This window comes from Ixodes scapularis, unplaced genomic scaffold (assembly GCF_016920785.2).
Source record: "Ixodes scapularis isolate PalLabHiFi unplaced genomic scaffold, ASM1692078v2 PGA_scaffold0__279_contigs__length_252992795, whole genome shotgun sequence".
In the NCBI taxonomy this organism is placed as follows: domain Eukaryota; kingdom Metazoa; phylum Arthropoda; class Arachnida; order Ixodida; family Ixodidae; genus Ixodes; species Ixodes scapularis.
This window is the reverse complement of record NW_024609835.1, coordinates 93,810,810-93,824,271: the sequence shown is the minus strand read 5'-3', so window position 1 is coordinate 93,824,271 and position 13,462 is coordinate 93,810,810. Positions and strand designations below refer to the sequence as shown.

General features: G+C 42.2%; 1 protein-coding gene across 1 annotated transcript in view; it reads right to left on the bottom strand.

The window, feature by feature from the left end:
* LOC8051156 (protein turtle homolog A) overlaps window positions 1-13,462 on the bottom strand; it is a 288,477-nt gene that overhangs the window by 92,107 nt on the left and 182,908 nt on the right. Inside the window, exons 2-4 of the mRNA XM_040498977.2 lie at window positions 3,727-4,062; window positions 3,085-3,201; window positions 575-778 (exon numbers count right to left, since the gene is read on the bottom strand). Of these exons, the coding sequence (XP_040354911.2) occupies window positions 575-778; window positions 3,085-3,201; window positions 3,727-4,062 (657 nt within the window). The remainder of the gene's footprint in view (window positions 1-574; window positions 779-3,084; window positions 3,202-3,726; window positions 4,063-13,462) is intronic.

Below are 13,462 nucleotides of genomic sequence, written 5' to 3'. Positions count from 1 at the left end.
TGATTACAAACAGTTTAATGGCGTGAAAGGAATGCTGTGGAGCCTCATTTTACTATTGGCAGAGCATCACAAAACAATTTCATGGATGAAATGGCGTGTCTTGACACTCTTTTCGTTAGCTGGCTTCCGAATAAATTGTATTCAGTTCAAACATGCTAGGTACCATGCATTCTGTCAAAAGGTTCACTGGCGTAACATAGTTGTACTAACCAGAGCCAATAAACATTTGTATTATTAGTGTTGCCCACAAACCAAAAGTAGAGTGTAGATTGGGGTCTAGCAGCATCAGTCCGGTCATTCAGAACTTTAAGCACCCGCAAGGTAAGGTTATGGCGTGCCCTCCAACCTCTCATTTGTGCCGCTTTGTTTTTCCTCCATATGGTTGAAATTTGAAGCTGCGGGTATATCATTATATATGCGAAAAATTCGATTCCGGCAATAATACATCGCGAAGGGATTTGACAGAACACGACTATATACGTTTTGTTAAGGTAACGGACCACTAATCAGAAAACCAGCGGAGTGCGACGAAACCCCACCGCCGCAATAATCTGGCGAGAGACTAGCCACTCACGGTTGAGGTCGAGCGAGACGGACGTAGAGACGGGCACGGTTTCGTTGTTGTTGGATGCCTGGCAACGGTACGTGGCCATGAGGTCGGATCGCTGAAGCTTGCCGATGACCAGGTCGTTGCGCACCACCCCTTCGCCCATGGACGAGTACGAATCATCCACGAGTTCGGCGCCCAGCCACCAGGTCACGTGCGGAGCCGGACGTCCTGCGAAAACACACCGACCGGAACCGCTGCAAGCTGCTCTTATGAAAAGTTGCGCGATCATGCGTTTCCGTCGACGACTATCGCGGCGAGCTTCTCAGGCAGCTGCTGTTTAAATCACGTTCGGGACAGTGTAAATCTTAATGGAAGGATTGTCCATGCAAAAATGTTGTTAAGCAGTCAAATTTTTATTTTATGAGATGTATTCTGCATTCACACGGCAAATATTTGGCTGTGCTGAAAACAGAGTACGTGATAGAGCTGCGAAGAGGAGAAGCCCATTAAACTAAGGAGGCGGTTAAAAAACAAATCCGAGAGACCCCTCACACTACACAGTCGCATGCAGCTGAGTTAGCAGAATCATTGTTTTCGTGAACGCGTATATGTCATTCAAAGGCTTCTCAAAAGGGTACTACAACAAAATTTGGACGTTTATTTTTAGTCTATACGTGTTCAAAGGAGCAGTATCACATTGTACACACCAATATCTTGTTAAAAAAGACACTAAAAGGAATTTTAAAACAAATTAGACGATTAGCAAAGAGCACCTGGTGGATGTCTCTAAGGCATTGTTTGTAATCTCCGTCTAGGAACCTTGAGAGGCAGCGACGATAACTGTCTCGCCTAGAACTATACATGCTTTCAGCCTGACGTCATCTTTACAGCCAGTACAAGAGAAGAGGGGAAGAAGGAACTTCCCACTGAACGGTACTTTGTTTTGTGTGTCCCTGACGTCGCTCCCCGTCACTCGAAATTCCCACAAAAGCAGCTTTGCGGTAAGTTGCGGTGGCCCGATCGCTGCAGTGCTTCGGTCGCTCCGGTAACTTGAACCACTAGGGCATCCTGACGGCGTCAGCTTCGCCGTAGCTTTGCTCATCCCGACACAGAGTTATAACGATAACGTTTATAACGATAAATCGAGCCACCAGGCTCAAAATACAAACGTCCGATTGCCGTTTATGAATATTGTGGATCATATTCAATCTATTTCTGAACACGACGGGTATATTTCAAATTTTGTTGAAGTATCGCTTTAAACGAACGGTGAAGGAAAAAAAAAGGCACCCCCAGCTCACTGCTGCTACGCGTAATCCCTTCGCAAGAGAACCGGGATCTCTGCCTCCGACAGGACGATGGATAGTCTGTAGAGCGGTCGCAGATTCCCCGTGGCTATACCCGGGCATGTGTGATTAGCGAACATCCATGACGCGGCACAGGTGACCTCAAGATTGATTGACATTTAATCCTTTCCTAAGTGAGGAAACTCCGTTGTGATAATCGGAAAAAATTTTTTTCTTTGTCTGGAGGGCCTTCTATCTATGAAATAGAGATGTTTCTACGAATCGTCTGCTACTAGCGTGTCTCTTTACGGCGTCGAGTTCATGAGAAGTACAAAAACAAAGTTTAAGAAACACACACAAAAAAAAAACAGGAATTGTATTCAGTAAAGCGGGCGTATTTCTGTTGAGCCATGCTTCAGAACAAATATACACTCTGAGAAAAAATTCGTAGTACCTACTAATTATAGGTTCGTAACTGATTCTCTTCTTAGTAACCACAGGTTACTAAGAAGCATGGCTTCAAACTTCTTAGTAACCACAGGTAATAGCGAGCATGTCCGTAACAGTTACTAAGAATGCTAGTAAAAATAACATTCACGTTGGAATTATTTTCCACACTTGATATAATTATTTGCTCTTTAGCGCCTCCTAGCCCAGGCTTTTGCTTCTTTGCATAGCTCGGCAGCAACACGATACTCGCAGACAACTTCCTCTGATAATTTAGAAGTGAAGAGCGCTCGCAAGCAAATTTCATCGATGTTCAAAGTGATCGAGCGCTCATGCGCCCATAGCTTTGACTGCAGAGCCACAGAACGGTGTCCACGAATACATAAAGACTACTATTCAACTACTTGGCTAGTAAAATCCATATATGCTGCCTGTGGCATATTTGACGTGGTAAACTGCGAGTACTAACGTAGTAATGGTGATTGAAAGGTGTTAACTGCCTCAGTTACTATCTTTTTGCTGCCTTTCTTTCTAAGAGCGTAGAAACCTCTTAGGTTCTTAGGTAGTCTTAGGTACTTTATCCTTCGTTTTATGTTACTTTTCACCCTGCTACGATCCCTGATAGGGATCAGCAGTATTTGTAAATAAATAAAAACAACTTTGATTTGCCGATATGGTCGCTAACAGGCATGATTACCCGTGTTTCGTGATGCAAGTAAATTTAGTGCAGATTGTAGATGATCGTAACTTTATTATCAGAGAGCAAGTCTCTAGAGGTTCAAGGAACGCAGATCGACTTACCACCGAGAGCCTTGCAGACGAGTGTTAGGGACGAACCTTCGTTGAAGGGCCCGATGATTGGCCGGTTCCGTAGCGGTTCCCCGGTTCGATTGGTGATCACAACTTCTGTGGGAGGAACTGCAAAAACAAAAACAAACCAAGAAATTCGGTGTATCGAGGCTTTCTTGCCGTTGCACAGCATGAATATAAATTTAAAGACAGCACCCTACATTATATTTAAAAAAAAAAGAAAAAAAACACATTTAATTTGGGATGACAAAGATTCAAGCGAAATTATAGGTATTTTGGGGATATTTGCCGCGATTTAAAAGTTTTTAGCTCCACCTACAAAATATCAAAGATTCCAGATTCTGCCTACTTAATCACAAACAAAGCTATCTAAGGCAAGCCTTTCATATTAGTAATTCAGTATGCGAAATCGCCAACTGCTTTATGTAGAAGCTATGTGAAAAAGTCACATTTTCAATATAATCACCATCTGACGAATTTCGTGCAATGTTTCAGACGACCTTCACTATTCCAGATAGTTGGAGGTGGGGCCTGCATTATTAATAGTTTGATGTTTTAGGCTACCATTATGTTTTTCCACGCTCCCGAGAACTATTTGTGCCTCATTGTGAATAAAAATCAGGATGTACTCACCAACGACATTGAGACGCACTATCCTGTTCTGAGTCCTCGAGCGCTTGTAGTCCACCCTGCAGCGATACTCGCCGTCGTCCACGTCTTTGACCGGCTGAAGTTGTAGCGTCGCCATGGCACCGGACCGGTTGAAAAAGGCTCGTGATCCCAAGGTGTCGTCGACAAATGTGCGTTCGGCATCCGGTGGAGTGTTGCGGGCATCTAGACTAAAGATGGGCGTGCCAGAGTCGCCCCGGTACCAAAGCACTAGAGCCACGGCGTCGTCCAGTGTGGGCGGCGTGATGTTGCACGGCAGGGAAGCGGAGCCGCCAACTAACGCACTACGCTCCGGATACTCTGCACAAAAAGAAAACAGTCTTGAATTAGAATTCACTTAATAAAAGGTAATAAGACGACTATTAACGGAAACAATTGCTTTATTTTTTTAACTTTTTACATAAAGTTGCTTTACATATACTTTTTATTTATGTATCTTATTTTTGGCAAATAGGCACGGTGAAATTGTATCCAGATGCTTGAAACGTTATTAATATTTTTTTCTTTTAGATTTACCCTCGATTTATTTTTTTTCAATAAAAATGCATTAGATTCGCAGCAGATGTTTATTGATTGTTTATTTCGGTGTTAATTCCAAAAAAGCTCAAACACTTGTCAAGTCGATTCATCTAAGTTGAACATTCTGACTGAGTGAAGCATGTGAATTAATTTTACAATTGAACCAAGCTGTTTATGGTTATAGTCGAAGTTTCTTATATTAATCAATTTTAGACATCTATTCTTTTGTCTGAAATAATGCGAATATATTTCTCATAATTTTCATCATATCTTCATACCGTGCATACAGAATGTACCTAAAAGAGAGGGCAGGGCGTTCGCACTTTTATAAGCATCGCTGTCTATTTCATGGAGGCACACTCTAAAATCGGAAAAATACAATGGGAAGTCTGCGGTCGCATCCTCGACACATTTTATCTTAAACTGGGAGTAAAAAAAATAATTACATTAAAAACTAGTGGTCATACTATGTTTTATATCAACGTACTCCTCAAAAATGTCGGAAGGAAGAGCTTTTTCTCTATAATTTATGTTTTGTACTTTACCTGACAATAAGAACACAATTTTGAAGTAATTAAGAAAACCTCCTACATCAAGCTTTTGCAACTCAAAAATGAGACAGGTAACATCAACAGAACAATCAGATTTCTAGTGACTGCTAAGCAATCTAAGAGATCACAAAATATGTGTATGCCTCAACGGCTTCTATGATACTTTAGTTGTGATTTTTGTCTGTCGCATTCCTACCGGCTGCACTATTTCTTCGCTTTAAACTTTCCCCTGGAGGCCTAGAGGTTTAAAATAGCAACCACATGAAGCGTCAAAGAACATCTAAATTAGATAGCATCACTCCATTCAACGTTGGTGACTGCTGTCTAACATAACCATAACGTATTCGAGTGACAAAAGCACGCGTTCCATTCCGCAAGGCTTGCTGATGAGCCCCGACGAAGACAAGTAATAAAGCAAAAATAAAATGTGCATATATTTTTTTTCTCCGTGGAAAAAATAAACTTCTGCAGTGTCAGGTATTCCGCGGTAATGGCCACGTGAGCCCGCTCTTTAATGGAGATACTATGTTCCGAAAAGACGGGATGACAGTTGCCGTAGTAACGGTCTCGGACGAGTGAATAGGTCCTCCAATATCACGCAGGCTGTGAGCAAAGAGCTTGTTTTGAGCAGGAGGAGTACATAGTTGGCGTGCTATTTATTGATATTTATTATATCTGCTCTCGATGGGACAGCAGATTGACTTGGCAGCCAGTCTGGATGACTATACTGTGAAGATGGCGTTACGTTTGTTCCTAAAAGTTGAAGAATCTTAATGGCCTCCTAAAGTTTTAGCTAGTCTTGATTAAGACCGTAGTGATAACGAAAGGCCAACAGTGGGTGTATACAATACACACATTGAAATACAGGTGCCGGTCTATCCTGTAATGTGCTTACCGTTAAATAACGTGAAGCGGCAGTAGAAGGCTGACACCGCTAGTGTCAGCCTTCTACACCTACGGCTTGAGCTGTGATAGCTTTCTGTTCTCTACGTCCTAAAAGGTGAGGTGCGCGGCTAATTAATTGAGTTAAGTAACGTGGTGCATTCGATACAAATTCTATATGCCTTTCTTACTGAGCTGCCTGAGGTTGCAATGCATTTTAGACAGTAGAAAATTGCAAAGGAAATGAACAGCGCTTCGCAATATTGTCGAGAATTTGAGATACAGTACAGACACGAGTTTTGCATATAAGTATATTTGGCGAAGCAAATTTTAGTAATAATTATCAGTATTATGTTTATTTACATATTTATTGAGATGCATCTTCATTTTAAGACAACTATTAAAATATAAAATAAAAATAGCTATAATATACTCTTGGTGATATTTCCCCCATGTTCAATTTTGTCGACGTGAAAAAGAAGATATTCTCCAAACATTGCACGTGAGATTCCTGACTTGCCACAGTCACAATTTATTAATTCATGGAATCCTTCACAGGGTTAAAACAACTATTAAGCATTGTCACGAAAACGATAAGACACGAATGAATAAGACACGATTAAATGTTTCTCGCAGCCGGCTGCACACTTAATTTAAGTAATTCTCCTGGTGAAACAGATCTCGTAAATCATAGCCCTCACAGACAAAGTAGTTTTTATCCTGCCCCCAAAATGTAGGTACCAAAACTATCTCTTAGGGAGCAGTCTAGCGAAAAGCATAAAGCAATGACGCCTTCTTCCGGTGGAAAACTCCATTATATCCGCCGGCAGTCAAGACGCGCTTGTCCTGAGTAGTCCAGACGGTGCCCAAGCGAGAACATATTGGAGGAAAGCCGAAAGAAGTATATTCGCGGCGGACAGCAGCAGCAATCCCAGCAGTCCTTTAACCTTGCGAGAGTGTAGGAATAGTGAACGAATGGTACAAGAACCGGTGATCTCTAATTCACGCTTTATTAGATCCGGAGACTCCGACTAGGCTGCTTTCCGCGAGGCAACCGTCCCACGTATAGCATTACTCGACAGAGAAGTACATTAGAGAGCTGAAAGTAATGGCACGCGTGTGCTCTATCGATCTATGCAGTGCACTTACACTGAAAGGAATTTTCCACGACGCTTTTGCTTTGTTCCTCTTTCAGACTGAATTAGGCAGCGGGAATTTCATTTTCTGAATATGAGTCTTGACGTTCGGAAAAGCTAGAAAGAAGTACCTATAGGTACCTAGTGGAACCCACGGGTACCTCAACATAAACGAGAAGAAAACTTGAAATTGCATCCAGTAGAAGCAGTGTATTTTATCATATTTTACTTTACAGCACAGAATATCTGTTGTATTTTTTTTATTTTCATAACAATGCAGCTTATTTAGTGTCGTAGTGAATCATCGATAATCCTTTACGAGAGAGGAACCGTAGCAAAAAATGCACCTGCAGGCTCAATTAGAACTTATAAAGTGCCGCATCCTTATGTAGGCCCAATGTTTTAAGAATATCAAGCGAGCGTCGACCGCCGGGACGGCCAGCGCTGTGCCGCGGAAGAATGTGGCGTCACGGGAGCAATTAGGCGCGTGCGCACGAAGCTCTTTCCGTTGTGAGCGTCGTCTGCTAGGCTATTCCGTTGACCACACACAGCCCCTGTTTATTATCTGCTGGCATAGCTAACCGCCTTTAAGCAAAGATCTGAACACTTACGTGATACTGCTCTGGCGTGACGTAAACCGCGCGTCATCTCGAGTTTAATTTACTTATTTTTTTCTTTTCATGTTTGCGTTTACTCTTGGGAACACCAACAAAAATTTAAAAAAAAAATATGGTGACGCGACAAACTGAATGCAACGATGCATTAAACTATATACCGCAGCCAGTGCTACGAGCCATCAAAACCAATCCAGTGCTTTCACCCTGCCGCGTGACATCGTGCTTCCACGCGCGGTTGCATGCGGTTGTACCCAACGGGAAAGTCACGAGACACACTTTTAACGATGGACTGGCCAAGATGGCTCGTAGCGTCGGCTGCGGTGCAGCACAAAGTGAAACGGACTATAGACAGGGTTTCCGCTTGGTGTTTTGCATTATCAACTGCGTTGTTGCTGTCGTCATCTAGTTTATGTAGCCGGGTAGTCGCACTTTACTTTGACCAACACGCGCGCACACATTTCTATGCCGCCACGAGTGCCCATAGAAACACGGGAACATGCTGTGAGAATGTCGATGGGCGGCATGACGCAAAGGGATATAGCAAGAACAGTCGGGGTTACACAGGCTAACATCAATATATAGGCTTGTGAACGCATTCCAAGAGGAGGGGCGTATCGGCGATGCACTCCGACATTGAAGCGCCCTGCCCTCCTTTGCTACGGAGCCGGGGAAGTGTACGATCAACGGAATTGCCTAGCAGACGACACTCCGACCGTAAAGGGCTCCATGCGCACGCGCTTAATCTCTCCCGTATCGCCGCACACCTCCGCGGCATGGCGCTGCAGTCCCGGCGGTCGAGGCTCCCTTGATATTATTAAAACATTGGGCCACTGTACATAGAAGCGGGCATACCACACCGTACCGCCTAGGTCACATAAACGGCGCTCTTGGTACCAGAATCTTAAGAGGCTACGGAGAAGTTGAGTGCGGAAGCACGGTTTCCGGCGCACCCTGAACTTTTTTTCCGAAAAGCTTCTGGGATGAGCCTCCACGGTGAATTCCGGCACACTCAATGTGACGGCACGTTTTCATGTGCTTCACATCACCTGGTTTAGCGGGGAGGATGGGGAAGAAGAGAAAATTTGGCTAGAGATGTTTATGTAAACGCGGCTCAGTGATGACATTTTTCCGGCTCCTAGATTTACTTACGCTCTTTCGGGCAAGCCAATCGAGGAGCCGAGTAAAAGGTAGCCAGCATACCACTGAGGTGTGTTTAACTAAGCCTCACCTCGCTCCTTCTCTTTTTACCCCCCAATACCAGGTGATGTAAGGTCAATAAAAATGCGCCAATCAGAGTGCCTGAATTGACGCTGTTGTCTACCTCCGCACGCTTCTCCAAATACGGCCACCGAACACGCGGCACTTATCGGAAGGCGCCGCTATACAGCGCTGTTCATACGAAGCGGCCCCGGGCTTCGCATTAAAGCTTACAGGGTTCTCTACAGTAGATCTACAAAATCAACATGACGTAGCAGCAATGATGCATAGGTTAATGAGCTCTGGTATTTTTAATGTGTTGTTTTCATTTACACTGGATATGCGTGAGGGTAGCGCGCACTTTCCTGATTTTAGGTCCTCAAATTTTTCATTTTCTGTTTAATATATGCGGTTACAAATTAGTATGAAGTGAAATAAACTTGCCTCCGGAGCGCACAAGTATTTCTTCTGAAGATTCCGGTTCTACATTAAGTTTTCCGAGTTAAGGCTAGAGCACACTAAAAATATTTCCATGAAACCAGTGCTGGAAACATGATGCTTCATGATATATCATAACTAAAAATGTCTGGTTATAACTGATCCTTTAGAAATCACTTAAATGAAAGTACCTCAAAAAGTAAATTTACTTTTTATCTCTAAAAAAAAAACAGTCAGCGCAGTGGTAAATTTTTTGGTTTGCTACGTGTGTGAATTCAGATGCTAAGGCTCGGTTCAGATGCTAAGGCTCGAGGCATTAACTGCCAAAATCTAATTGCTATTTAGAAAATAAATATTTCTTTTTTAATAGATGGTGGCGGGTGAGCTGAAACTCATGGTCCAAAGATTGCCTTAGTATTCTTTAATAAAATACTTATTTTATATTTACGCACGCTGAATTCAGATATAAATCAGTCAAAGCCTTTTCTGGAGAATGAGAGATACTGCGTATTTTATGACAATTGCTCACAAAAAATCTAGACTCGTTTTACCAAAGTCTTTACAAAACGTCGGTTTCAGCTTACTTTCCATCACTAGAAAAAAACGTAACATTGAATTATATCGTGTGTAGGAGTGATTATCGAACATCAAAGCATTCACTCAAAATGGAATTGCTGCTTTGGACGATTAAACATTTGAAGAAAGAAGAAAAACCGTTCAGAACTGCTTAAGGTTAAAGAAACTCATTTGAACTGTAAAGATAATGCTTGGGAGCTGAATGCGCTTGAGGCAATTATTTTTGTTTAAAGCGGCAGCCTGATACTGGACTTATTATAAGAAATTCTATCTTTACTGGAATCCCTGCAATTACCATTACAAAAGAGCGCACGCTTATTATGGGTGTAGGATTGAACGCGAAGGGGAAACGAACGACATTGAAGTTAAATGCGAAACTCATTTACCCTGAAGTAGAATGGATCTTGGAAGCCAATACTTACGCAGAAGTATGAATCAAGTAAGACTTTTAATAAAAAAAAAGAAAGAAGATTTAATATTCGGTACGAAGAAGACTCCAAGATGTTGGCATCAGCTTCCTTGAATTTCATATGAGTACCTTCTCTTTTTTTTTTTTTTTTTGTAATAGTTATTTCTTAAGAAGTTATTGCGCAGCAGCTCTTACTAATCCTACACATTAAAGTCAAAATCTCGAGAGTCTCATTAAAGAAATCTTTAAACATAATTTGAAAATTTTTAATCTGTCGTTCTCTTTTGGGGGCGTATACGCAACCCAGTTTTTTAGTCAATTGTTTTTTGTATAAATAGTTTCCACTATTATACCCCATAGCCAGAGTCTAGCGAAAACCATAGCAATAAAAGTCGAAGCGTATTTTCGCAATTAAATATACGATGAGGAAAAGAGATTTTTTGTGGAGTTCCCATCTGCACATCAGACTCGGCGGAAATGACCACAGGCGAGAAACGCGGCATGCGATCATTTCCCTTTCCTACCGCTGCGCGTGCGGCGCCACCACTACGATCGTTTAACTGAGTTTGTCTGACGGGGAATCATCCGCATAAGTTTCAACTTGGCAAGCAGATACAGAGCAATATCTCCTACCAGCTGCAGCAGTAATATTGAGGATTAAAAATTAGTTCAGAGTTTGTTTTCTTTTTTTTTCTAGTTTGTTTAGATCCGCCTTCGAGTATCTCTCGAAATCAGGTGTCGTCCACTGTATATGCAGATTGTGCGAAATCAAGTCATGCCTGTTTCAAACCTGTCGCAAACATTTTAGTATTAGGGTGACGATGTGGGGTAGTTGGTTCATACTGAAAGAAGGAAAAACAGCGCGCAAAAACAGGGACAAACTAAAAGTGAACACAGGACAAGCGCTGACTCTCAACACTTGAGAGTAAGCGCTAGTTCTGTGTTCACTTCTACTTTGTTCCTGTTTTTTGCGCACTGTTTTACCGTTTCAGAATGCTGACAATTTGGCTGCTACAAATGAAGTGACCGGGTAACGAATATATTTCGTGATAATATTGAAAAACGAAAAAAATACTCTAAAGAAAATCAATAATGTATAGCAGATTTCTCTGACAGTCTTATATTATCCAGTGAAACGTTTAATTAGTCAAGGTGTCAAGAGGTCGGATGCAACTTATTTGAGAAAATCACATCAAAAAAGACGAAAACCAAAAAGAGCGAAATTTCATTGCCTAATTTTATTGCCTCGTTTTTTAAGGAAAAAAATTTCTTTTCAATAATTAGGGTTTTTTATTTCGATTTTCCGAAAAAAAACGATATATCTAAGTTGCATAAAATATTCTGTTTGAATAATTTGGATCAGACAAGCTGCAATATTTGTGGCTATTTATTTCTATGTGTGTTTCTTTATTTACCCCCAAGCTACAAGAAACATTACAGAGGAGGGTGAGCACACATAAAAGATGGCAATTAAATCAACTAAGGCTGCTTTTATTGAGAGTGTTTTAAAAGAACAGCATTATCAATTGTACCCACTAAAGTACGAAAGTGGTTACAGTCATTTGATGTTTGAGGTTCAATTGAGATGCCGAATGTTTGAGTGATAACGCTCGGCATGCCAATCTTATAATTCTGATGGAAACGAGCTGAGTGATAAGATATGGTTCAAGGATGAGTTTCTGGGAAAAGAATGGGTTCTGATGAAAAGTTTATAAAGTCAGCTACATTTTCGTGTATATTATTGTTTGAAATCACGCGCAATTATTGGGAACTAAGTACTTAAATGTGAAAGATCAGGCGTATTATTGTGAATGGGTACATTATTTTGTGAAATCAGGTACATTTCTGGGGGCTACCCGCCACAAGAGCAACTCGTATATAGGCGCCTCAGCAAAGGACTCAGGATTAATTCGAATATTAATTTAGAGTATTTCGATTCATTTGGTTAATCTGATGTACACAAGAACAAAGGCGAATAATGTTGTCAATCGAATTGTTCAATCTGTTTACTCCTGTTGAGAGGTATGAACAACAGCATTCTTCAGCTGCTACAGATAATACCGGATCAAGACACCGTGTCGCCTGAAAGGGTGCAGACGGGGAGGCTGGGGAGGGGGAGGGGGCGATAAGAGATAAACCAATATACCGCAGCACGATTCAAGCACTGTTATACAATACCTCAATATAGGAGCCCGACATTATCTAACCTGGTATAATCCTCACTATGCGTTGTTACCACCTATAGTTATGGTCTTGGGCTCTAAATAGTTCTGCGTACCCCTAGACCAGTCTGTCCTTATATTTAAAGATCCTAGTGAATACCGAAAGGAAGGCACTCAATATATTTTCTGACCGTACATGCATATCGGCTTGTGTGCTATTCGATGAAATAATATCGTAATTTCCATTTCGATGGTAATTACTGTGCTTTACAGTACCTTTTGATTATGTAGACAGAAATTTGCGCGGCCCCCCGAACTCTTCAGTGAACACGCAGATCTACGTTAACCGAGGGTGCCTACATGTATCCGCTCCGCTTTAGGGTGGCGCCAACTTCGTGTTACCCTCTCCTAGATCCCCTCCCACCGCCATTTTTTCCCACTTCATAGTTCGCTAAATGTACACAACGTTGAGTTTATGTAGTGTCGACGCACCGGCAACAATGTTAGGCCAGTTCTGTTTCCGTTCATAAGAGGAATGGTGGTATTCGTGGCTGTCTCTCTCTTTGTTTGGGTGTTTCATATTTTGAAGTCGCGAGCAGGAAGTGTGCGTTGCTTTTATCCAAACGCGTGTTCCTGCGACAAAATGGAACGCCACAGACCAGCATTGAACGCCGAAACCTCGCTGTCGGAACGAGAGCGGGGAGCGCTCCATAGCCCTAACGAGGATTAGCGGCGTAGTCCGAGCCCACGACCGGTGAGTGTGAAAAAATGGTCGACAAAACTAGCGGAGGTTGCCATGGTAACAAGGTAGGCAACACTGGTTTGTCGGCAACAGGTATCACAAACGTTGTCGCCACCCTAAAGAGCGGAGCGGTGGAAACATGTAGGCACCCTACGTTAACCTGTATTTAGCTTGTTCACATGCAAAGACTCGGAAGGAATTCCACTCATAGCCAATGGAAGGAACAAAAAGTCTGGGCGTCTCGTTTCAGTATCCGTACTTCAACACGTGCCTGTGGCATTTTAATTTGCATAGCGCATTTTCGAGACTTACGAGAGGCCGAAGCATTCTCAAAGGTTGGAAGCTCGAACACGGAGTGGACTAACTCTAAGATACCCTTGTTCTTCTAATCTTATCAGTGTCATTAGTGTAATTTGCAAGTAAAAGACGCAGACACTACACAACTGCAGAACCGCTGGTAGCTAATACACA